Raw genomic sequence first — 27,326 nt, 5'->3', positions numbered from 1 at the left:
AAAAATCTAAACAGATCAGCGGGGTTTTAAAGGTCAAAGCTAATAGGAGGGAAGGGAGGCTATTAAACTTGGGGGGGGGGGGGCGATTGGAAGTTCTATCCCTTAACTGGGTGAACTGGGGAAACTGGCAATGGCATCAGTGCACGTGCCTATTAAAATCCCCCCAGCTACATAGTAGAAGTGGCATTTGCACGTACAGGCATGTGCCCACTTAAAACTGAGATTACATATGCATGCAGTCAGGCTATTTTATAATATGCATGCATATATGCACATGTTATAAAATAGCCACATCCTTGGGTGCGGGCTGATGAACGTGCCACATGTGCGCCTGTACTCCGCTTTGAAAGTTACAGTCTTATGATGGGCACCTTGCAGTATATGATGCTTTCACCCACATTTCATCCCACATTTCAGTGCAATGGAGAAATTATTTACCTGATAATTTTGTTTTCCTTAGTGTAGACAGATGGACTCAGCACCAGTGGGTTTATGCTCCCCTGCCAGCAGATGGAGACAGAGCAAGCTGAAGTCATAGTATATATAACCCTGCAGTGACCCCAGTCTGTCAGTATTCTCTTCAAAAGCAACTGTGGACAGACTAGCAAAAAACTTAATTAAAAACATGATTAAAAACAGATAACCAGAACTGTACTCAACCAACCATAAACACTGAACTCATATAAGATTCTAGTTATCCCAAGCTAGGGACTGGATGAACACTTACCAGTAATCCCTTGGGACCCAGAGCCCCACAAGAGGACTGCTGACACACTCATGTGGCAGCCAAGGGTGGGAGTTTGAGTCCATCTGTCTACATTAAGAAAAACTAAATGATCAGGTAAGTAATTTCTCCATTTCCTAGTGTGTAGACAGATGGACTAAGGACCAGTGGGATGTACCAAAGCTACACCCAAACAGGGTGGGAGGCTGACCATAGTCAGGGCAACACTGCACATGCAAAGGCTGCTTCCTCCCGGGCCTGCACATCCAGACGATAAAACCTGGAAAAGGTGTGTAAGGAGGACGGCGTCGCAGCTTGACAGATATCGGCGGGAGACAACAGACTAACCTCCGCCAATGACACTGCCTGAGCCCTAGTGGAATGGGCCCTAACTTGAATAGGCAACGGCTTTCCAGCATCCACATAATCGACCGTGACCACCTCCTTAATCAAACGAGCTATGGTAGCCTGTGAAGCCAGAACGCCCTGCTTACTCCTGCCATGGAGAACAAACAAAGATCAAAAAGATTCAGAGACCCGTAGATTCCGCACGACAAGACGCTTAACATTCAAGGAGCACAAAAGGCGAAACTCCTCCACATCCCTGACCTTATCCAGGGTTGGCAAGGAGATGGACTGATTCAAATAAAAGTCCGAGATGTCCTTGGACAAGAAGGATGGAACAATATGCAGCTGTAACGTCCCCAGAGTTACTCAAAGGAATGGCTCCCGGCAAGACAAATCTTGCAGCTCAGAAATCTGATGCACAGAACATATAACCAGCAGGAACACAGTCTTCAAAGTCAACAACCGAAAGGAAAGTCTATGCAGTGGTCAGAATGTAGGACTCGCCAAAAATGTCCAGCACCAAATGGAACCAGTAATCTCAAGGGAGACAAAAGGTGCTTCACTCCCTTCAAAAAATGGGACACATCAGGATAAGATGACAAGGAAACACCATTCACCAGACCTCTGAAACAGGCAAGAGCCGCAATCTGCACCTTCAAGGAATTAAGGGCCAAGCCTTTATTTAATCCATCCTGTAAAAAATCCAGAATGAGAGGTATCTTAACTGAATGAGGAAGAACATTCCGCTCCTCACACCAGGCCTCAAAAACTCTCCAAACCTGCACATAAGCCAAGGAAGTGGAAAACTTGCAAGCGTGGAGTAAAGTGGCAATCACCGCAAAGGAATAACCATGCTTTAACAGGCGAGCCCTCGCAAGGGCCAAACTATAGGACAGAACTGAGTCGGATCCTCATGAAGAACCGGTCCCTGCTGAAGCAGATCCATGTGCGGCAGAAGACGAAGGGGGGCCTCTACCAGGAGTTGTTGCAAATCCGCATACCACAGACGCCTGGGCCAGTCCGGCGCCACCAGGAGTACTAGCCCCCTGTGGCCTTCGATCTTGCAAATTATCCTGCCCAGCAAGGGCCACTGAGGAAAGGCATAAAGCAATCTGTTTTCCAGCCAGACCTGTACAAGAGCATCTATTCCCAGGGACCACAGATCTCTCCTGCAAATGTAGAAGCGAGGAGCCTTTGCATTTCGAGAAGTCACCAGCAGGTCTAGGAATGGAAGGCCCCAGCGATCCACAGCTGAAATGCCTCAGCTGACAACACCCACTCTCCTGGGTCCAGATTCTTCCTGCTGATAAAGTCTGCTCTTATGTTGTCTTTTCCTGCAATGTGAGAGGCCAAGATCATCTGTAGACGACCTTCCGCCCATTCCATCAACTGGTCTATTTCCTGCAATACTCTTGGTTCTTCCCTGGCAATTGATATAGGCCATCTTTGTCACATTGTCCAACATCACGCAAACTGCTTGATTCTTCAGCCTGTGGCTGAATTGCAAACATGCCAGCCAAACTGCCCAGGTCTCCAGGTGATTGATGTTCAGCAGGACTCTTCATGCATTCCAGCTCCCCTGAGCCATTAACTCCTGACAGTGAGCCCCCCAATCATGGAGACTCATATCGGTCATGAGTACCAACCAGGCTAGAGAGGATAAGGGAACTTGCTTTCTCAGATAATCCTCCTGCAACCACTATGGAGGCGGGAGCAGATTTCCATCGGCAAGTGGAGCCAAATTGCATAATCCTGAGACTGCGGGTTCCAATGAGATAGCAGAAAGCGCTGAAGAGGATGCATATGTGCCCTTGCCAACATCACCACTTCCAGGGAGCTGCCATCAAGCCAAGTACCTGAAGGTAGGACCACACCATCTGGAATATGGTGTTCATCAACTGAGGCACTCGAAACAACAATCTCTGGATCCGAACTTCCGGTAGGAAAACTATGTCCTGTCCTGTGTTGAACCAGACCCCCAGATACTCCAACAACTGGGATGGCTGAAGATTGCTCTTGGTCAGGTTCACCACACAACTGAGCTCCTGCTCCTTGTGTGTCACCAAGTGGCTCTCTTCTTGATACTTGGCTCAAATCAGCAAATAAACCCTGCTATACCACTGATATAAAAAATCTAAAAAAGTGACCTTAGAAGTAAAGAAAGAACCTGGCGCAAAAACCCTACCCCTAAGCAAGCAGCCATTTACACTACACTACACTACTTGCCTACAGACTCTCTATCCTCCAAACTAAGCGCGATTATTACTCTGCAAAAATCCATAATTACCAATTCAACGCAAATGCTTTATTCTTGTATGTGGCAGAACTCACTAAATCTACACCCCTGCCACAGATGAACAAGACAATAGCAAATGTGAAGAACTTGCCCTTTATTTAAAAAATAAAATATCAAACCTCCTCCTATGCTTCCCTTCCAACCCCTCTCCAGCCAATCCGCTCCCCAAAACTCCCAATCTCAAATTCGAGTTTCTCAACTTAACCTCCGCCAAGGAAATCGAATCCATTTAAAAAAAAAAAATCAAACCTGCTACACACACCTCTGACACTATCCCCACTAAAGCACTTTTTTCCATTCCCTCCATCATCGCGAAACCCCTGTCTGACATAATCAACTGCTCCCTCTCCCATGGCAAAGTCCCAGACCCCTCAAACTTGCTGTTGTCAAGCCTCTTCTCAAAAAACCTACCCTTGACCCCACCAATCCTACCGTCCTATCTCTAACCTTCCCTTCATATCTAAAATTATGGAAAAGATAGTCAATTCACAGCTGTCTGACGACTATCTGGAAGACCATAATATTCTCCACCCCTCTCAATTTGGTTTCCGGAAGTCTCGTAACACGGAAAGCCTATTACGTTCACTGACTGACACTCTCCTCAAGGGTGTGGACCATGGACAATCCTTTATCCTTGCCCTTCTTGACATTTCATCTGCCTTCAACACTATCAGTCACAAAATCCTCCTCACCCGCCTAACTGAGATTGGCATCTCAGGCACAGCCATCCGCTGGTTCTCTTCCTACCTCAATAATAGAGGCTATGCTGTAAAAATTGCAAATTCCAAATCATCACACATCTCCCTTACCCAAAGCGTCCCACAGGGCTCTTCACTATCCTCCACGCTCTTTAATAGTTACCCGTTACCGCTCTGCCACCTCCTCTCCAACCCTGGTCTTAAGTTTTTCTTATATGCAGACGATGTCCAAATCCTCATCCCTATCCAAGAATTCCTCACCAAATCTCTTAAGTTTTGGGAAACTTGCCTCGTCTCCATTAACTCCCTACTCTCTAATCTCCACCTTGCTTTAAACTCCTCTAAAACTGAACTCCTCATCTTTTCAAATTACTCTGACCGGATGCCACCATCTGTTTGTGATGTCACCCTTCCCTCAAATGCTTTTCCCTACTTTGTGCGAGATCTCAGTGTCTCCCTGGACCACCAACGAAACTTCAAAAACCACATTAACACAATCATAAAGGGAGGATTTTTCAAGCTCCATATCCTCAAAAAACTTAAACCCCTACTCCATTCGCAAGACTTCCGCACAGTCCTGCAAGCGACAATGTTATCAAAAATGGATTACTGCAATTCCTTACTTCTAGGCCTTCCCTACTCTATTAGACCCCTGCAAATGTTGCAGAATGCTATGGCAAGAATCCTTACAAATACACGCAAAGCCGACCACATCACCCCTATTCTTAAGGAACTCCATTGGCTTCCCATCTCCTCCTGCATCAGATACAAAACCCTCACCATTATTCACAACTCCCTGCACAACCACAATCACTCCTGGCTTGAGGATGCTCTTTGATTCTGCTCCTCCAATCGTCCTACTAGAGCCGCACTTTCAAGAACCCTCTACACCCCTTCCCTTAAATGTGCTCACCACACCTCCACCAGAGAAAGGGCCCTATCCATTGCATGCCCCTCCCTCTGGAACACTATGTCACTTGAGCTCCGACTAGAACCATGCATTCGGAAATTCAAAACAGGAGTTAAAACATGGCTCTTTAAAATGGCCTACCCTGATCCGGATCCTACGAAGTCCCCTGCTCCCTTTACTCCTTCAGAGAAAGAGCCCTTGTCATTAATGTATCATAGCTTTCTCCTTTATTCCTTTAATTATACTCAGTTTTGTCTCCCATGTCTCTTCACCTCCTTATTTACCCCCTTTTATACCCCTTTCCCCCTTCCCCTGTCCTTATACCCTACCTTTTTCCCTATAGTAACCCTTTTATACCCCTTTTATTTTTCCCCTCTGCGCTATCCTTTAAACCTTACTTTTCCCTATAGCATCCCTGCTAGTCTATATATAGTTGCCTTTCTGAATGCATAATTTGTAATGTCACATATAGTGTCTATGTATGTACTAGTTAAAGATAATGTACACTATTGTATATAATACTTTTTGTTATTATTGTATATAATACTTTTTTGGAGTGTATAATTAATATAAGGTTATACACAGTCCCTTACTGAATGTATAATTTGCAATGCTACTTATTGGGGTAGATATACAAACAGCGCGATTTGGCGTACTTTTGTTGGCGCATCAGGCGCCAACAAAAGTACGCTGGATTTTAGTAGATACGTGCGTAGCTGCGCGTATCCGCTAAAATCCTGGATCGGCGCGCGCAAGGCTACCGATTCTGTATAGCCGGCGCGCGCCGAGCCGCGCAGCCTACCTCCATTCCCTCCGAGGCAGCTCCGAAATCGGAGCGGCCTCGGAGGGAATTCTCTAACGCCCTCCCCTCACCTTCCCCTCCCTTCCTCTACCTAACCCACCCGCCCGGCCCTGTCTAAACCCCCCCCTTACCTTTGTCGGGGGATTTACGCCTCCCGGAGGGAGACGTAAATCCCCGCGCGCCAGCAGCGCGCCGGGCCGCGACCTGGGGGCGGGTCCGGAGGGCGCGGCCATGCCCCCGGACTGCCCCGGGCAGTAAACCACGCCCCCGGGCCTGCCCCCGAAACGCTACTTCCCGCCCCGAAAATGCCGCGCGGATCGGGCCCGCCCCCGACACGCCCCCAACACGCCCCCCTCGGAAAACCCCAGGACTTACGCGAGTCCCGGGGCTCTGCGCGCGCCGGTAGGCCTATGTAAAATAGGCGCACCGGCGCGCAGGGCCCTGCTTGCCTAAATCCGGGTGGATTTAGGCAGATTTAGGCGAGCAGGGCTCTTAAAATCCGCCCCATTATGTTCTTCTGTTGTTTTCCATCAGGTACTGTTCCTTTTCTCCTCTTCCTGTTTTTCCCTTTCTTTTCTCGCCCCTTCTCTCTTCCTATTTGCTCCCTCTACCCCACTCTGGTTTCCTCCTTGAGTTATATTGTAAACCGGCATGATGTACCCACAAATGTCGATATATAAAAGCTAATAAATAAAATAAATAAATCAGCCAGTTGTCCAAATATAAGTGCACCAGGATTCCTTCTTTTCACAAGGCTGCCGCTACTGCCACCTTAATCTTGGAAAATGTTTTGGGAGTGGTGGCTAGACCAAAAGGCTGTGCCCAAAATTGATAATGGCGCTCCCAACACCACAAAGCGTAGAAGGCACTGGTGTTCCAGTCGGATGGGAATATGAAGGTAAGCCTCTGATAGATCCAAGTTAGTCAGAAATTCCCCACGACTGCACCGCTATTATTATAGAGCATAAGGTTTCCATTCGAAAATGAATCACCTTCAAGTGACAGTTGACCCTCTTGAGAATCAAGATGGGATGAAAGGAGCCCTCCCTTCTTGAACACAACAAAATAAATGGAATAATGCCCCATACTTTCTTGAGACATGGGTACCGGAACCACAGCTCTCAGTCTGAGGAGCCTTTGAAATGTGAACTCCACTGTCTGCTGTAATTGTTGGCCCTGCCCTGGACCACCCAGACACACCCTAAATACACCCCTTTTTTTCACGTGTTTGGTTGCTTGTGCACACATATATACACGTGTAATTGGGCCGTTTTTAATTACGCAACTCTTAAAATTCACCCATATGCATAAACATTTGCATATACGCACTTAAATAGCTTTTACTCATGTATTCCATATTTTATAAAAATTAAAAATAGTTCACTTTCACATGCAGATATACAAATGTAAAAAAAAAAAAAAAGAGGCGTCAAGGAGTGATCTAGGACAGGGCCAGTTCTTACATGCATAAATTGCTATTTTAAAAGACACGTGCGTACATTTGCCAACTTACATATTCTGACACCTGCTAATTATCTACTGTAAGCGATATTAAACATGTTTATTATGTAGCACCGACTGGGTGGGAGGTCTGGGTAAACTGCAGTGGGGGAGTTCAGGATGAAGATCCAGGAGGGTCTCGTTGACCTAGAGAAGGCCTGGGCAAACTCCTGGACCTAACTGGTAAACTGGCTAATTTCATTTCTGCACACATTTTAAAACTGACCTACTTGTGTATGTAAAATGGGACTTACACTAGTAAGTTCTGCACTACTTTCAAACGTAAAATACACGTGTGTGTATCTTAAAAATAGGAAAGAAAAGAATGAGCAATTAATGCACTGATATACGTTTTCAATGCATTACATATTTGCACGTAAGCATACATACGCATACATACGTATTTTATAATATGCACATGTGATACATGCAGGTTATAAAATATTATGGTAAAACTAAACGTGGCCACATAATCGCGTATATGCTGCCATGTGTAGTTGTTTAAAAGTTATCCTCCCTCTGATTACTCTGAAGTAGATTATTGCTGTTATAAAACAGTCAATTAGAAGCAATATAGCAGAGAGATCCTGAATGCCTATGCAATATATAAAATTATATGGTACAATACTTTCTGTCCAGTTTTGGCACTCCAGTTTCAAGTACCGTTTTAATAATAGCACCGCAGGACTTGAGGAAATTCTACAGCTGCACAGGATTCTGGTTTACCCCTTTCAGGGTGACATCACTCACAGACTGGGACAGCATCTTTAAAATGGATAACAGAAATTATCTAACCTCCTGAGTGTGCTCTGAACCGGGCACAAAAACCGCTCAGGATCGAATACTCCAAACTGTGGGGATAATTGGGATTTTCCTGCTGTTTCACTTAGAAAAGGAAAACAATTAAAGCTCTATTAACACAAATAGGAAAAAAAATAAAAGCCTATTCCCATCTGTCCCTCACCACTGTGTAAGCAACAGATTGAGGTGAATTTAAAAGCCTGAAACACGCCAAAATCAAGAGATACACGGGCAAGTTAGGCTTGCGCACATCCACCGAATTTTAAAAGCTGCCCAGATGCATGCGTATCTCCTGCTGTACGCACATCTGGCTTCATTTTAAAAAGGGGGCGGGGTCCGGGTGGGGCATGGGTGTTTTGGGGTGTGGCCAAGAGACGTGCGTGGAAATACTTAGTGCCTGGGCACACGTAAAGGTCCGCTACCACGTAACTTTACTTCTGCTACAGAGGAGGTGCAACTTAAAAAAATAAAATAGATTGGTCATTTCTGCCAACTTTAAAGGGTCTGGGGTAAATGGGGAGAGTGCAGGCTCTCAAATAAAGGGGGGGTTTGGAGGATCTAGCTCTTAACTGGGCAAACTGGTGGATGAACTGGTGAAACCGGCAATGGTGTGGATGTGCGCCCCTAATAAAATACCCTGATTTATGCAGCAGGATCGGGATTTGTGCGCCTAGGCGCACACCCACTTAAAATTGGGCGCACACGTGCGCGCAACCAGGCTACTGTATAACACGTGCGCAGATTATAAAATGGACTGCGTATCCGGGCGAGCGCCGACGCACAAGCACCAAAGTGCTCCTGCACTCTGGTTTGAAAGTTGCCATCATGTTGTTTAATAACTAAATGCATTTCAGGGTGCTCCCTTTTTTTTTTTTGTGTAAATCTCTCTTTCCTAGGTGGGTGAAGACTCAAGGTCAGGAAGACGGCAGCTCATCTTAAACAAGGTGATAATTACGACAGCAGAGGCCTGCCTGTCACGTGTTCATGCTTAGTCTGGGCGACGGACATGAAGAGTTTAAAATCCAGCACGTGTACCCCAGAAACAGTTCCAGCTACACCACCCCCCCATTCACAAAAAAAAAAAAAGGCACTCTGAGACTATTACCTTTTATTGTTGATGTTAGCGCTTCGTGCAAATCTGGTATGAAGCCTTGCATTTCCTGAAGTACTGTGCTGAATGCTTGAAAAGAAAACGAATAGAGAGATATTTATGTATGTATTCATTTACTTATATAATTTAGCTCATGTATTAGTTACATTTGGGTACAGTAGATAGTTGATGAGGGTGCAAAACAATGTCCAAGAGAAGCAGTAATTACTTTTTGGGCATTTTTTTGTAGCTTGAAACCTCTACTTGCCTGATATTGACCACAAAGACAGTATAATTCCAATTCTGGAATGTGTGATTGAGCTGAAACACAAAATGAAAATCATATGTGAATGAAAGGGGTTTCTGTGACACTGTAGCTATATGGAGGTGTACTAATGGGAGGGGAATGAGTAATTTACCTCGTTACCTTGATTTACCTTGATCGTTACCAGATTTACCTTGAATGCCATTATTTTTATTATTTGTATAGACTGTTGCTGTTTAATGGAAAGCCTGTTTCTGATTATTGTTCTCCTATGTAAACTTTTATATGTAAAGCCTGTTGCTAAGTTATTGTTCCCTGTAAACCGAGGTGATGTATAGCTATACGTACCTCGGTATAAAAGATTCTATAAATAAATAAATAAATAATTGAGATTTGGAAGACAGGAAGGCGCTCCTCCTGTGACACAGCTAAGGAGGCGGAATCCTTGACTTAAAGCCAGAAGATTGCAAACTCAAATCCCAAAGTTCTTCGCTGGTAAAAACTGAATACAGAGGTGTGAAGTACACCGCACCCAGCCCTGAATTTACGGATTCTTTCCTAGATGGCCGACTCTTCGGGATAAAAAAAAATTAAAACTGCACTATATGATTTTACAGAGACTAACAACTAAAACTTCCACCCCCAACCGACTAAGGAAGCTGGTATATCTTCCTGCATAAAATCATAGTCACCAAATTCATCTCCTCTCTCCCCTCAGGAGGGAAAAATTATCTTTTTTGATTAAAAAAAAAATAATAATTTTTTTCACTCCTAAAAGTTTACCGTAACTGCAAAGCATGATTAACCTTTGAAGATTTCTAAAATGTTGGGTACTCTGTATTTTAGAACTTGAAGTGCTGTGCTTCAAAGCTAAACCACTTGTTTGGCAGCTGAATGGTGTTACTCGTGAGTATCAAACGAAGCTGTAAAGAAATGTGTCTGCTCAGGAAGTGTTGGCATCCGAAGGAGTTGAATTGTGGGGCCAGTATGTTTATCCCGTGGACCAATCAGGCCAAGTTTTTGCATTGCTGTGAACCCAGGCTTGGCTCACAAATTCAGACCTTCTGCATGGCACTAGATAGTACTATCAGTATGGCCCAGAAAACTAAGATTCTATGAAGAGGCATATTTGCGTTTAATTATTTAAAGCATTTTATTTATCTGTCGCTTATATTTATTTACCACCTGCTCAAAAAACAAACAAACAAAAAAACAGCTCTAGGCAGTGTACATCTCATGAGGCCTCTCTATTCACTTACAGGGCACAGACTTGCTTGTTTGTGTAGGCGAGTACATTAACAGAGGTCACAGAGAAAATAAAACAATTTTAAACTTACCCATTCCGACACCGTGCTCTGCACCAACGACTCGTTCCCGAGATTGTAGTTATAGACAGTAATGAAAATCCTGTAAAACGTGCCGCCTGTTTGGCAAAAGCAATATTTCAGAGCAGACGTACTTACGGTTTAAATGCATCAAAATACTGAACGTGCACATTTTACAAAGATAGCCAAGGAAGATTACATCTCAGACAAATGGACTGTGAGCGGACAACTTTGGAAGCATATGAGTTTAACGTATGTTAATTCAGGTTAGAGTTTATTTGGTGCTTCTTGCCTAGTATTTTTGTAATGTTTCACAGTAAATAATTATGCTGCATAATACATTATACATTTTGCAATGCTACTGGAACGAACTGATCTGTGTGGTAGCGCTTTGTAAGGCACAACGCCATAAATCAAAATCAATGAATTTCCAAGCGGACATTTTAAACTGTCTGTGGCCCAACAGCCCCATATTAGAAGTATTAAATTTACAATATATGCTTTCATAGGATTTGTGCTTCAACCTGTTTCATTTTTTGCCTAATCAACTAGTGCCAGAACAACAAGTCATACTGAAATGACTTAGACTGCAGGTTTATAATAATAATAGCAATAAGGTGCTCAAACATATATTTAATATATAGGAGGTGTTTTGCCTCCAGTATCATTCAGAAATACTGCAAATTAAGCAAGAAAAAATGCTCATAAATCCATAGTTAACAGGGGATAATATTGCTTTTAAGGAGAAAGGTCTTTCTATTTTTCAGATCTGGGTAATGTTTATTTTCACCATGAAAATGTCTGTGAAATGTACTGTTATCATTCCAGTAATTATTTTTTTCCCTTTAGATAAGGAAGAGAAATTTGAATCCTCAATATATACATCAAATAATGCTATGAAATTAATTTAGACATACATATTCAGGCATTCAAAAGTAATATGAGAAAACTGATGAACGAAATCTTGCATTATTTGGCAGTCCCTCTACAATGAGATTCCATTCCCATTCCTCCCACCATCTACCCCCATTAATGTTCTCATCTCTTTTCATAAATAAATATGCCTTGGTCCAGAGAAATGTGTTAGGTAAAAATCTTGTTTTTTTTAACTAGATATTCAGTCATCTCTTTAATAACTGGAAGTATGTGACAGTGTAATATGGGCCATGTCATACAAGCCCTGTTTGTTAAATATTTCCTCTAAGCACCTGCTACTTGTCTTCATTATTGGAGACAGGATGTTGGTTTAGATCAAACCTTGGTCTAAAAGCCAGATGGCTGCAACAGCAATTAAAGAATCTCATGAGAAAATTTGTTAACAAGGAAATAGGGACAAATGTATTAAGGGTTTTTACTTATGTTGTCTCTGGGAAAAACACTTCAAGGCTCATGGTCCTATCTGAATTGAAATCTTCCATTGCTCAGAGCAAACCTGTGCTAATTGCATACAAACCACTAGATGGCTACCTAAAGCATGTTTTAGGGAAGTTAGTAGCACAAAATATTTCTAGAGGTACAATCACTCTCAGGAGACTACACAGAGGATGCAGCAGCTGGTAAAACTCTTCAAGCTTTAGGAAAAATACTTCTCACAGGATGATGGCTGTCAGAAGACAGAAAATAAGATTGGAAAACACCATTGAGAAAATACAGAAATATACAATACAAAGTCAAGCAAATTTCCCTAGAAGGGATATCGTGCTTGCATTGCTCCTCTCTCAGCTTATTGCACATTGGGCAGTATTCCAAAAGTTCACAAGTAATAAATGAATATTTGAAATTAGAATGTTAACCCAAGTTATAACCTGTTCGGGGCCGATGTAATAAATAGTGCTAAAGCTGCTGTGGGATTTTGCGTTTTTCTCGTGCTAGCCTTAGGTGGGTAAGTAATAACGTAGCCAGCATGGGAAAAACCACAAGCAGAAACTCCACTTAAAAAAAAAAACACGACTGGTTTAGGGCTAATGCGTGAAAATGAGGCAAAATTCATGGGCTATGCAGTAAGGCGGTTAGTGCGGGTTTCTGTACCCGGAGTTTTTAGTGCCTGGGTCAAGGCAGGGGTTGAGTTAAAGCACGTGTCTGGAGACCAGTTTTACTGGCATTAGTGTGGTTGTCCGTGCAGCCCTGGGGGTAATCATGGATTACCTTCGCTTTTTTAGGTTGTTTGTTTTATTCCGTGGGTCAGCAGAAAAAAAAAAATCTTTGCCGAGTGCCCACGCCGACCGTCCTCCGCTGGAACAGCTGCCACGCAGTTGGAGATGGAACATGAAGGGGACAGACCTTGCTCTACCCACCTTCAGGTCCACTCGGTTTTATTGGACGGGGAAGGCTTCATGAGACACCATATTAATGGGGGTTTCGGCGTCGGTTTGTGTGCAGTTTATTACACAGGGCTGCGAGAGCATGTTTGTGCATGCTTTTCAGCGTGGGTTTCACATCAGCACGCATCTCATTTACATATGCGGCCTTTATTACATCCCGCGGATGAGCCTATTTTTGTTGCGCTCGCTAAAAAAAAAAAATACACGCAAATAACTAGCGCTGATTTCACCGTGGGTCTTATTACATCGGCCCCTTCGTTTGTTACTGCTTTCCTAGCATCTTTATGATGTCTAGATAGATAGAAACATTTAATTACCCTGTTCTGGTGACAGAAACAGCCACAGTGCCATAAAGAATCCTGCACCAAATCAGTCTATATTGGCAAGAATATGACTATAATTATTATTTATGTATAGACCTGGCAATAGATTCAGTGAGGCACACAGCTGACACTGCGGGAGTCTCATACCAGTGACATATTTTTATTTTTCTTTCTTTTTTTTTTCTTTTCAAAGAAATATGGCTGTGGCCAAGTTCACTCATAAAGAATCATGTTAACATTTTCCATTTACAAAGAATAATACTAATAGCCATATGAACTCCTGAAATACTGTCTGATACACTTTGTGCAAAAATCCCTTTTAAATTTGTGGCATAGCTGGCCTGAATATCGTTTCATCAAACTTTTCAAACTGCTGGTTATGTATATAAAATTTGACACTTTATATATTAAGAGGCTAAAAGGTCAACTTAAAAAAAAAGCATTCATAAATGATTTGAATCCTTATCACTCGCAGTCTCCTTAGAGATTTGATTGGTGAATGAGAATTAGAAACTGTATATTAATGATGCTACGATTGCTTTGAAATTTTACAAGATAGATATTCTACTTTAATTAATTTTCTAATACACTACGTAAAACTATATCTATGTTATAAAGACCATTCAGAGCTAAGGACCAGTGTTATTGATGGTATAACTGGAAGAAGATGAAGTGCTTTTTTCTCTATATCTACTGCCATATCTTTAACATACTGTAGTTAACGTTGGGTCCACAGAGACAGGTCGTGCCACCATTGAGGGAATCACATGGACAAGGTAACAATGCTACTGAAGGACCAGAAAGTGGGTTCAGTGGTGCATAAGCCTCTTGGTGTTGACTAGTTCCTGCAGAGAGGCGGGCTGAAGTTTCATCATCATCATGATATGAAGCAGTGTATGAATGGTGGTAGCCTACCCAAGAAACCACATTTTGGAAATGGAAGTGTGAAGAACTGGTGATGAATTCTGCAGCTATTACATCAGGTTTCCAGGTATTGCCTTTTAAAAGACCAATGGCTGCACTATAGGGAGGATTTGTGTATACTGCAGTTGCTGTTGGTATTGTGGTAGAAAATGCACTTTCCCCAAAACCTTTGGGGATATCACTTAATGAAGGTATTGGCCATACATCAAAGTCAGTATCATGCATGAAACTAGAACTTAAGGACATTTCTTTGTCAAAAGCCTCTATGTTATGTACACTGGAAGATGCACTTGCTTTCCAATCTGGAAACCTAGCAGAAGAACTTGCTTCATTCTTTGACTTCACAGAGCTTACATCACCAGGCGTCATTCCAAAATGAACTATATGATAAGAAGGCGTCAGACTATCTAATAAATGTTTAGCAGATTTTAATTCTGGACCTTGTACATGACTTGCTAGCCTTGTTAGTAATTTTACTTCTCCAGTCCAAGGAGGATCTGAGCTTGGGGGCATTACAACGTTAGCATCTTGGCGATCTGGAGGTAAAGGAGGAGTAGAAAAGAAAAGTGGTGACGAGTATACATCAATATCTGCACTGGCTCTGTTTTCTGGGTATGGCTGTATAGTGGGTGTATTTTCCAAAGAAACTATGGTGAAGTAGCTCTCAATCTGCAATTTTGGAGTTACTGTAATACCAGTGAATAAACTAGACTGAGCTCTGGTTTCTTCAAGATATGTAAGGTTTAGTAAGCCATCTGTCGCGTTCAGATTATGAACAATAGTTCTTACATTGTTTGAGTAGTTTGTTAATGCCTGAACTGGTCTTTCTAGTGTGCAAGCATGTATGTTATCATTCCCAGCACATGAAGTCTGAACTGTTGACATGGTGGTATGCACTGATGGAAGCTGCTTCTCAGGGTGTATCATAGTCTCTCTGATACTGAAAATTTCATCTCTATGTAGTCTATTTGTATAAGACAAATATTCAGCATTTTCTAGTCTCTCCAGATTTCTTATATGCAACCTATTTGTTGTTTCAGACATACTGATCTGCAAGTGCAATGAATGTTTACTAGGGAATATTTCCTGTGAATGTAAATTAACAGGAAACAATCTGTTATTTGCTGATATACTGGCACTGGGAGAAATATTTACTTTTAATGTTGATTCCCCTGCAGTCATTTCATTACTTTCTGAAACACCATCAAATGGGTGATTTAGGAAGAATGAATTGAACTTTCCCGACTGAAGTTGTACTGTGTTGCTGGAAAACTGCACTGTTTCTTGCATATCCTTTTCCATGTTATTTGTGTTACTCTGTATGGAGGTAACATCAAATCCAGTTGGAGAGCTAAGCAGCAACAGTTTTTCAGTTGGGAAAAAATGTGGTTCATGAAATGAGAACCTCCAGCCTTCTGAAGATGTTTTAGAATTTATGTCAGTATAGTCTTCCCAATGATGATACAAAGATTCATAATTTGAAGGCAAAGTAGAAGAAACGTCTCCTTGTTGTGTTACAAATCCTGTATAATGTGGGATCCATAAATTATCAAGGGACATCCCATTATCCGTAATAGGGTTTAGAAGAAGAGAATCTATGTGTACGTTATTCCCCCCCACGTTTGGCCGGAAATAACTCATTTTTTCCCCATTGTATAATTGAGAGAGATGCCTTTTCATAGGGCTCGTTTAACAATTTAGGTGAGAGACTGGTTAAATGAGTAGAGTTCAAGGGTGGTTTTGATGCAGACACGTTTATGGCATACTGGCCTACTGAATTTGTCCTCATCATAAGTGATGAGTTAACTAGATCTTTGCTGTCTCCCAATGGGAAAGAATCTTGCAATGAGTGTTCATCAGATGATCCATATAATGCTTTGGCATTTTGAAACAATTGTGGTGGAAAAGTGGATTGTGTTAGATGGCTAATTTGTTTCTCAATCTTTGCTGAGTTATATCCTTCAAAGGAGGTCGCTTCTGTAGACTGTATACCATTCTGCGCCACTGTAACATAGGATGTATGGCTCATAAAACTGTTCTCCCTAAAGGTCTCACTGAATCTCAGAGATGAACTTTCACCTAAAATTTCATTTAATTGCTGACTATTGTGTACCAATGAATTCAAAGCAGTCAAAGAAACAGCAGTGCTGGAGAGGGGCATCAGATAGTCAGTTGTAGCCTCTGGAACTTCATGAGAGGCTATTGTTTTGTTCAGCAAAGTCCCAGGTCCTAGGATACCAGGCCCATTTCCTGTTGCAGGAGAAAGAGTGCTACTCTGAGCGGAAGATAACCACAGAGAAGACTGTGAATTTTTAGACAGTGTAGGAGATCCATTTACAGAAGAAGGGTATGCAGTCTCAACGCTCGAATATTCCAACCTCGTAATTGTATTCTTTGGAAGTTCAGTGCTGGAACTGTCTGTATGCAGTAGTAAATGCATTGTTCTTTCGCTAGGATCTGTGATCAAATGGGATGCTTCAAATTTTACTAAGTCAATAATCTCTTCAGAATGATTATAGAGGCCCGAAATAACATGGTTTGACCAATCTGGGGTAGCATTATTATTATTAATATTATTATGCTCTCCACCTGCTTCAACATCTGCTCTTGCTGAGACAGCCGAAGTAGCCTCTATAGACACGAGAGGCAATAAGACATTTGTGTTTTTCCTCTCTGGCATCTGGTCCTGCACTGAGGAACTTATATCCAGACTGAGGGGTCTTTGTTTCACAGGCCACACAATAGGGGTTGAGATGATTCCTATGTTTCTGACCCCTTTTATTCTGGAGTCCTGCAGACCTTGAAATGATGGCCAAGGATAATCGACTGAATTCCTCTTCAATCTGATGAAAAACGTAGCAGGAGCTTTGACTTCCTGCAGGACTGCACACATTAAGCCACATAGTTAATAGATAGAAGAAAAATAAAGATATTTATGCAACTATATTTCATTTTACTCTGATTCTGAACTCTTTCACTTCTCTCTGTTCCTATTTGGCCTTCTATTTTAGTCTCTCTTACTGACTACAATTTATAGATGATGGAATATTAATTCTGTTTAATGAAAACATGCACAACCTTCTCTTTGAGATCAAAGGTTTCTTGAGAATTCTGTTATGTTGACAGCTGTATATCCTAAACTAACAGATGAAAATACCTTCAGTATCTGTTAAAAAAACTGACATGCAGAATGGTTAAAACAGACAGAACATGAGGTCAATTAATTACATACTACAACTATAAAAAGTAGCCACGGCAATACTGCCACGTATTGGTTTTAGCATATTTTGGTGACATCTTTAAAACAGATTATTGAAACTCGGATTTATTCTGCCCCTTTCATCAAAAGAACATCCCCATGTGCTTCATCAGGTAGCAGTTCAGTGTGGAGCCACCTCTCAGATAGATGGCTCATTAGAATATGGTTTGGCAGCATGATTCACAAAAACCCCCACAAATATCTACTGGCACCAGTAGCGCTGAACTAGAAAATAATAATAATACAAAAAAAAAGTCACTCCACTTTAAAAAGCAAATATTAGATCAGTAGTTCCCAACCCTCTCCTGGGGGACCCCCCAGCCAGTCAGATTTTCAGGATATCCACAATGAATATACATGAAAAAATGTGTATGCACCTCCTTCATAACATGTGAATTTTCTCTCATGCATATTCATTGTGGATATCCTGAAATCCCGACTGGCTGGGGAGGGGTGAGCTGGAACAGACAGTAGAGCAAAGAAGAATTCTGTTTTTGTCTGCATATTTCTATTTCTAATTTGTGGTCACTTATTCTGTATTTGGTAAGGGTCTGCATGTGTGACTGTGGTGAGGTATTCTGATATCATATAATTTCTGTGTAAGGATCTGTAATTGTCAATGAAAGGATCAATCCAAGTTCAGAATTGAACTCTGAATAAGGATTAGTCTCTTCAATGTCAGCTGTCAGTGAAGGGACCAATCATTGCCCAAGTGCACTGAATACATTAATACTAAGTGCTGGTAGTATTATACTTAGAGGTAGATCTTTAAAAAAATACGTGCAACCGGCGCAAACAAAAGTACGCCGGATTTTATAAGATATGCGTGTAGCTGCGCGTATCTTATAAAATCCGGGGTCGGCGCACGCAAGGCCTGCCTCCATTCCCTCCACGTTCCCCCACCTTCCCCTCCCTTCCCCTATCTAACCCACCCCCCAGCCCTACCTAAATCCCCCCCACCTTTGTTGGGCAAGTTACGCCTGCTTGAGGCAGGCGTAACTTGCCTGCGCCGCCTCAGCATCCCCCGGCACAGGCCGCAGTGCCAGGGGACTCGGGACCGCCCTCCCGGCCCACCCCCGACCTCCCCTGACCCCCGACACGCCCCTGGACACACCCCCGGTCTGCCGACACGCCCCCGGACATGCCCCCTCCCGCCCCTTTTACGAAGCCCCGGGACTTACGCGCGTCCTGGGGCTTTGCGCGTGCCGGCGCGCAGGGCTTTTAAAATCTACCCCTTAGTGTTATACTGAGCTGGAGGAGGTAAGAGCCATTCCTCCTCCCACACTGAATTGGGGGATACTTTTGGGAGTTTGTGAGTGAGCGGGAAGGGTGATTTTGGCATACGTTTTTCTCTTAAAGTTAGGGGGTGGGAATCTGATAAGCACAGTTTTACTGCACTATGATTATTTTACATATTGGGGGTCAAGTGGGGTGCACTGGCCCAGGCAGAATTAAATTACATTTTAGGGAAATTGGGGTGTATGTGTGTGCAGAATCGGCTTCTGCTGGGCCACTAGGTTTTTTTTTTGTGTTTTTTTTTTTAATTAATCTGGCTAACAGGATAGAAATTTTTCCAACCAGAAGTAGCTAGAAATGTTTATCCAGCTAGCGCTGACATTCGGCACTATCTGCATAAAATCAAGCCATGTGACCAGAACACTCCAGCGTCACCTCTTTTAGCCTGGGCAATGATTTGCCTGTTTAAAAATGTAACCACTGAAAAGATGGAGGACATTCAAATCTTGGAGGTCTGTCTGGCTAGCTCTGAAAGTTAGCTGGATGAACATTTTTGAATATCGACCCATAGTAGTTCCGTATTAAAAAACCTGCTGAGCAGGTAAATTATCCGGATAGCTTCAGCCAGATTTTCAGCGGAACTTATCCGGGTTAGTGTTCTGCTGAATATCTGGATAACTTTAGGCCTGTAATTTGTGTGGAATGACTTATCTGAACAAATTCAGCCAGATAATGCTCAGTATGGTGTTCTCTGGCTAAATAAGTTAGCCTATTCCTGCCATGCCTCAAGCCCACCCCCTTTTGTCCAGGTAGCTTTGCACAAACATATTGTGCAGAAACGTTACCAGGCAAAGGAAGGATATTTATTAATAAAGGGCCAGAATGATGTGGGCAAAAGTCAATTTTTAAGTCTTTTAAACATGGATCTCTTTGGGGTGATATGGAAATCAGTAGGCTTAACAAAATAAAATTACCGTTAGTTAAAATAAAAAGCCAGGCACTCCTGGTTAATGTATTAGTTTTGCTGTGTTACACACACACTATATAATGTCAAGAAGCATGCTCTCCCATGTAAATGATATACAAACTTGCAAAAGTGCGAGCAAAGAAAGCCCAGTGCTGCTATAGTGCTTCCCAAGTGCAGCTAGGTAGAGAAAAGGCCTGTGGGAATAAAGTGTGTTTCTAAGGGTCACATAGTCAGTGGACACAGATTAATTTACATTCCAGGATTTCTGCTCTCTCTCTCTCTCCAGTCCAAAGTCTGAAGCACCAAATCAGAGCCCTTTCCTTCACCGTCACTTACTTTGCGCACAATGCAGCATTTCCTGTCTCAGCACTGCCAGTGATGGGGAAAAGAAACCGAGAAAATGCACAAGACATGCAAACCATAGCTTTAAAAAAACAACAACCTAAAATTGATATTAAAAAGTGAGCCGAACACTAGCACCTAATCCTACACAACTTTTCAAAATTATTTCTAGATATTTTAACTACTACTATAGTTTTCCCATGACTGAAAATTAGACATCTACATCATCATCATCATCATCTATCACGAGTTAGGCAGTAGTGCCTGTTCTGGCCTCATTACAGATCACGATTGGTCCATCCTTTCTTAGGTCTGCCTGGGTCTACATGGAATAGACTTAGTTTTTGGGTACTTGCCAGGTTCTTATGGCCTGGATTGGCCACTGTTGGAAACAGGATGCTGGGCTTGATGGACCCTTGGTCTGACCCAATATGGCATTTTCTTATGTTCTTATGTTCTTTGGGTTGATATTGACTGCAAGTTAATTTGCCTATTTTCTCTCTGTGTGGTTTCTCAGAGGTGGAGCTAAACCCCTTCTGGGTGGGACTGCTTTTATTTTGAGGCCACTCCCCAAACTCCATCTCGGTCCCTCCTGCAGGCTATGGTGACCAAACAAAGCAAGGGAGTACATGCTCCTGGATCCTGCAATTCCGCTCTTCACCCTCCCTTGCGGAAATGCATAGGGAGGATAGAGGGGAGGCATCAGCAGGGTCTGAGGGCATGGGCTTTCACTGCCTGCCTCTCTCGCTGCTGTCATGGGCACAGGGTCTGCCCTAAGCTGCTGGGATCAGCCTTTCAGTTCCAATTGCTGCTGCTGACACAGGCACCAACTACTCTGCCATTCCCGCTGTTGTATAGGGTGGAGAGGTAGAAGGAATCGGGGGGGGGGGGGGAGGAGAAGGGGTGAAAGAAGCTTGAAAGAAGACAAGTTAAGGCAACAGTAATTGAGGAGAGAGAATAGATAAGCTGGGGTACAAAGACAGAGGGTGAGCTGCAGGGGTACCTTAAGAGATGGGGGGAGAGTAACTGGCAAGCAGAATGGGGTGTGTCACATAAGGGGAGTTGGAGACGAAGGCTGGGGAAGAGGAGGGGAGTAGTAATAGGTAGCGAAGGGGAGAAATGGAAGGTTGGAAAAAGGGAATCAGAGTAAGATACAGATGGAGGGCAGGAGGGAGAAGGTTATGAGGGAGAGCTGGAGAGGAAGAGAAGAAGGGAGAGTAAAAGAAAAGATGATTTATATTCAGACAACAACCAACAAGGACTGAATTACTTAGTCTAGATAAGCAAATAAGCATGGGTGTAGCTTGCTTATTGCGGCAGTTACTACCCCTAACTAATTAAGCTAGATATTTCACTTAGATGCAGTTCCAATACTGCTCTCTACATTAATGGTGGGGGAGGAAAGGAAAGAGCCAAGAATAAAGGTTAACTATGAGAAAAAAAAAGTGCGAAACTTGCTGGGCAGACTGGATGGGCCCTTTGGTCTTCTTCTGCCGTCATTTCTCTCTCTCCTCATCTATCAGTCCGTACACTGCTCTCAAGCCTTCTCTCTTATTTCACCCTGCTTTATTCCTCTCCTTTTTCATGCACCTTCCTTGTGCAGATTTGCCCTTCTCTAAAATGGAGGACATGTGAATGGGATAGAGTATGAGAACCCGATTTGCAGATTTGTACCAAATAAATTCATATACTCGCCCATGATACCCACCCAGCCTGCTGGCTCACTAAATAAGAGATGATTTACATTTTTTAAAAAAGATTTAGAGTTGGGAGAGAATGAGAGATATCAGGGAGGAAGCTCATGCTACCTGCTCACCCAACTTTACCTGAGTGTCAGACCAATTCAAACAGAAAATCCTGGCTCCATTTCTTACCAAAGAGTGTAAATTAAAAAACAGGTGAAGAAAGGCCGCAGAATTGTTTTATTTGCAACCCCTGACTCTTTTTTTTTTTTTTTTTTAAAGAAAACTCAAGCCGGTCCATGTGGTTCAGACTCTAAGGGCCATATCTTAAAAGATACGCGCGGGCAAAGATTTGTTTGTGCAACCCGGCGCGAACAAATCTACGTCCAATTTTATAACATGTGCGCCCTGCCGCGCGCATGCTATAAAATCCAGGCTCAGCGCGCGCAAGGGGGTGCACACTTGTGCATCTTGCGCGCGCCGAGCCCAAGGGGAGCCCCGATGGCTTTCCCCGGGGGGGGGCCAGAACTTTTTTCTGGCCCCCCCCACCTTCCCCTATCTAACCCATCCCCCATCCCTAACTAAATCCCCCCCCATCTTTGCTCCAAAGGTTACGACTGCCCGAGCCGAAGTGATTGCCAAAAGGAAAATCACTTTCCATGTGAGAAAGTGAAGTTCACAGGATTGGAGAGGCTCAAATGTTGGTTTCATGAGCCGACCCAAAACCAGGTTGAGGTCCCAAAAAGGGACCGGAGGACGCAGTGGAGGCTTGAGGTTAAGCAAGCCTTTCAGAAATCGTGTGACAAGAGGTGGTACTGAGATAGGGACATCCCCGATACCTTTATGGAAGGCGGCTACCACACTGACATGCATTCTAATGGAGGAAGTTTTAAGACCTGACTCTGACAAGTGCCAGAGGTAGTCTAGAAACTTCGGGATTGGGCAGGTAAAAGGATCAAGGGCCTGAGAAAAGCACCATGACGTGAACCTGTTCCATTTGTAGGAATACGATTTTCTCGTGGAAGGCTTCCGTGAAGCAATCAAGACACGGGAGACTGGATCAGAAAGGTTAAGCGGCTGAAGGATTAACCTTTCAACATCCATGCTGTCAGGGACAGGGCCTGAAGATTGGGGTGGCCAGGCACCCGTCGTTTTCAGTGATTAGAAGCGGGTCTGTTCCCAGAGGAATGTGCTTGCGAATGGAAAGATCCTGATGAATTGGAAACCACACTTGGCAGGGCCAGTGGGGTGCTATCAGGATCATGGTTCCCTTGTCTTGACGTAAATTCATGAGAGTCTTCGAGAGAAGTGGAAGTGGAGGGAATGCGTATAGGAGAGCGGTTGACCATGATAGGGAGAACACGTCTCTTGGTGGATAATGTTGGCTGCAAGTGAGAGAGCAGAAATTGCCTACTTTGCAATTCTGGGGTGATGCAAAGAGGTCTATTTGAGGATAACCCCATTCTTGGAAGATGGAGTTCGCTACTGAAGGGCTTAGAGACCACTCGTGCGGTTGGAAGGTGCGACTCAACTTATCTGCCAACACGTTGTCCATTCCCGGCAAGTAAGTGGCCCTGAGGTACATTGAGTGGGAGAGGGCCTCTGCCCATATCTGTGCAGCTTCCTGACACAGAAGGTAGGATCCTGTCCCTCCCTGCTTGTTGATGTACCACATGGCCACCTGGTTGTCCGTCTGGATCAGGATGACTTGATTGGACAGGCGATCCTGAAATACTCTGAGAGCGTATCTTATTGCTCGAAGCTCCAGGAAATTTATTTGGTGTTTGGCTTCCTCTGGAGACTAGGAACCTTGTGTCTGGAGATCGGCCACATGGGCTCTCCACCCGAAGTTGGAAGCATCGGTGGTTAGTTTGAGGGTTTGGCGTCTGAAAGGGCAATCCCTGTAGAAGATTGATGTGATTCGTCCACCAGGCGAGAGACAGAGAGTGAGTCAGTGACACGGACAATGGTCGACAGGGGCTGAAGGGACTGTGTCCATTGCGAACTTAGAGTCCACTGCATGACTCTCATGGCCAGGAGGGCCATTGGTGTGACCTGAACTGAGGACACTATGTGTCCTAGAAGGCTGAGAAAACGATGAGCAGTCGTCGAGCGTTGAGACTGCAGCTGTTGTGCCAGAGACACGAGAGTGAGGGCATGTTGTCGAGGCAGGAACGCCTTTGCCTGTAAGGTGTCCAAGTCTGCCCCAATGAACGATAAGGTTTGAGATGGGACTAAGGAGGATTTGTCGTAATTGATGAGAAATCCGAGTGAAAGTAGAGTGTTTAAGGTGAGATGTAGGGATGACAAAGCGGATTGCTGAGTTGGAGCCCTGATTAACCAGTCATCCAGATAGGGGTAGACGTGAACACCTTGAGTCCTTAGGAAGGCGGCAACCACGACGAGGCATATTGTAAAGACTCATGGTGCAGATGCTAGGCCGAATGGAAGCACTCGGTATCGATAGTGCTTGGGGCCTACTAGAAACCTCAGGAATTTGCGATGAGATGGAGTTATCGCAATATGAGTGTATGCGTCCTGGAGGTCGAGAGAGCAGAGACAGTTTCCTCTTTGAAGAAGAGGAAGCAGGGAGCCCAAGGTTACCATCTTGAACTTTTCTCTCTGGAGGTACTTGTTGAGGGCTCATAGATCCAAAATTGGACGAACGCCTCCCGATCTTTTGGGAATTAGAAAGTACCGGGAATAGAACCTGAGGCCTTGCTGAGGCGATGGTACTGGTTCTATTGCTCTGGACTGGAGTAGGAGGGAGGCCTCCTGCTCCAGGAGCAATGAATGGTCGGATGTTTTCCACGTCATTAGAGGTGGGGAATCCGGCGGGATGGAGAGAAAGTTGAGATGATAGCCTTGAGCAATTATTGCTAGGACCCAGTGGTCCGAGGTGATTGATTGCCATATGTTGTTGAAATGGCACAAGCGGCCTCCCACTGGGACATTTGGTAATGGAATCTGGCTGCTGCTCTCTGTGCGAGAGTCAAAAACCAGAAGCAGGGCCCGGTTGGGGGGCCGTCTATGGCTTTTGCTTTCGGGTTTGACGAGACTGTGATTTGAGGAATGGTCTCGCAGAATGGCATCTAGCTGCTGGTGGGTAGGACTTCTTTGGTCTATAAAAAGACTTTTTAGAGTCCTTCCGGAAAGGCTGTTTAGAAGGATAATCCGAAGGTATCAGAGAGAGCTGTCTGAGAGTCTCATGATGGTCCTTTAGTTCAGCCACTGTCTTTTGAATCTGCTCGCCAAAGAGATTGTCTCCTATGCAGGGGATGTCAGACAACCGCTCTTGCACTTCCGGACGAAGGTCTGAAGGCTTGAGCCAAGCCCATCATCTTGCTGTTATAGCGGCTGCAGACACTCTGGTTGCAGTGTCAAAGATATCATAGCATGATCTAATCTCATGTTTGCCTGCCTCCAAACCCTTATTAAGTAGGGTGTGGGAGTTTTCTGGAAGTGACTGAGGCATGGAGGTTGTCAAGTCTTGTAGTTGCTTAAAAATGACCCTATTATATTGGGTCATATATAGTTGGTAAGCAGCAATTCGGAGGATCAGCATTGATCCTTGAAAGACTTGGCGACCAATGGTATCCAAAAACTTCTGTTCCTTGCCAGGGGGAAAGGAAGTATGAGTTTTCGACCTTTTTGCTTTCTTTTGCGCAGATTCAACCACCGCAGACTGGTGATCCAACTGAGGCTTTTGAAAACCTGGAGCTGACTGCACCAAATAGGTAGAGTCAGTTTTCCTGTGGACTCGTGCAATGGAGCCAGGATGCTCCCAGTTCTTTTTGAGAAGGTCAAGAAGAACTTGATGGATGGGGATGGAGGTGATTTTCTTGGGCGTGTCCAGGAATTGAAGCAACTCCATCATTTGATGTCTGTCGTCCTGTTCCGTCAGTAACTGGAAGGGGACCAATTCAGACATGTCCTTCACAAAATTTATGAAAGAAAGGTCCTCTGGAGGAGAACGCTTTCTACTTTCAGTGGGTGAAGGTGGTGAAGGCAAGTCATCGGTGTCTGATAAAGAATCATCAGTCCAGGTATCATAAGGATCAGCACCTGTCGCTCTAGGAACTGTAGAGGGATGGGGTAGTTGGATACCTGAAGGTCCCAGTTTAGGCTCCGAAGGCATCGGAGGAATAACCAGAGGCACCGATGAAAGCAATGAAGGCCCTGGCGCAGGCATCGATGGCATCGGTGGATGGCTCGATGGCGCCAATGGAGGTATCGGTATCGATCTCGATGGCTGAGGCAGAACTCCCGATGGAGGAATGCGGAATGGTGCTTCTCCTCCCAATGATAAAATCAGCGGGGAGGGCACCGGTGCCATCAGTGACCCGGGGTTCCCCGGTGGAAAAGTGGCAATAAGCGCTTCCATCCTCAATAGCAGCGGTGCCAATGCTGCTGGAATTGGGTCAGTGCTCAGTTCCAGTATCAGCACAGATATCGGTGCCGGGGGAACCTGGAGTCGATGCATCGCCTTGTCGATGGCCTTCTGAACCATCCGATCCAGTTCTTCTTGGACACCTGGAGCAAGCAGCCCCGGCTCCAGAACAGGAGGCAGAGGCATAGCCGGAGGGACCACTGTTAAAGGTGGAGTTGCGGCTCCCGTCGCCCTGTCGGGTGAGGATTGCCTCGGTGACCCGGTCGCCGAAAAGGTTGGTGCCTTTTCTGGGCGGGGTTTCTTCGGTGGTGGCTCGGACGATGGCGAGGTTGATGGTTTCGATGCCTCGATGGTTCGAGACTTTCGGTGCCGATGGCGATGTTTCTCCTTACGATCCCCTCGGTCCTGAGGGGGAGAAGAGAGTGTCGAAGGCTGGGAAGTGATCAACGCCGGGCAGTCACTGGTCGGTGGTTGATGCTGATCAACCACCGACCAGTGACTGCCCGGCGATTTTGCGATTTTGACGGTGCCGGTTCAGATGACGTCGATGCAATGGACGGAGTTGGGGTTTGAGCACGGAAGAGAAGGCCCATCTTCTCCATTCTGGCTTTGCGACCTTTTGGTGTCATTAGGGCACATTTGGTGCAGGTCAAGACATCGTGCTCTCGTCCAAGACACATTATACAGACTTTATGTGGGTCTGTAATGGACATGGTACAAGTACAGTCCGGACAGAGACGGAACCCCGACGCCATGGCCATAGAAAAATCGAGCCGCGGTATGGTCGACAGCCAGTAGGCCGCGAGGGCCAAACTCAATGGTAATCGACGGAAAATGGGTAAAAACTTACTGGAGTACCACGGACTGAAAAAAAGTTAATGGAGGGACCCCTGTGGGGCAATTTAACTTTAAATAATTCCGTGAGGAAAATTCCTGTCAGGAATCCTTGCAGAGCTCCTTAAACACGTGGCTACTGCTGTGCGGTAAAAAGAAGACTGAAGAGGGGTCCCTGCTGGCTGCAGGATTGGTGCCATGCTGGGCATGCCCAGTAGGGACCAGTCAAAGTTCTAGAAACTTTGACAAAAGTGTTCCGTGATTGGGCTCCATCCTGTGATGTCACCCA

The 27,326-nt window shown here is 44.4% G+C and overlaps 1 protein-coding gene across 6 annotated transcripts in view; it reads right to left on the bottom strand.

The window, feature by feature from the left end:
• The window catches only part of ADGRG6 (adhesion G protein-coupled receptor G6), a 338,817-nt gene that overhangs the window by 89,750 nt on the left and 221,741 nt on the right, over positions 1 to 27,326 (bottom strand). For all 6 annotated transcript variants that reach the window (XM_029596503.1, XM_029596505.1, XM_029596506.1 and 3 more), the window contains 3 exons: positions 10,772 to 10,857; positions 9,438 to 9,490; positions 9,185 to 9,259 (listed from right to left, as the gene is read on the bottom strand). In XM_029596503.1, the coding sequence (XP_029452363.1) occupies positions 9,185 to 9,259; positions 9,438 to 9,490; positions 10,772 to 10,857 (214 nt within the window). The remainder of the gene's footprint in view (positions 1 to 9,184; positions 9,260 to 9,437; positions 9,491 to 10,771; positions 10,858 to 27,326) is intronic.

The sequence above is a fragment of the Rhinatrema bivittatum genome, chromosome 3 (assembly GCF_901001135.1).
Source record: "Rhinatrema bivittatum chromosome 3, aRhiBiv1.1, whole genome shotgun sequence".
In the NCBI taxonomy this organism is placed as follows: domain Eukaryota; kingdom Metazoa; phylum Chordata; class Amphibia; order Gymnophiona; family Rhinatrematidae; genus Rhinatrema; species Rhinatrema bivittatum.
Note: the sequence above shows the minus strand (reverse complement) of the source record. Positions and strands in the feature narration are given on the sequence as shown.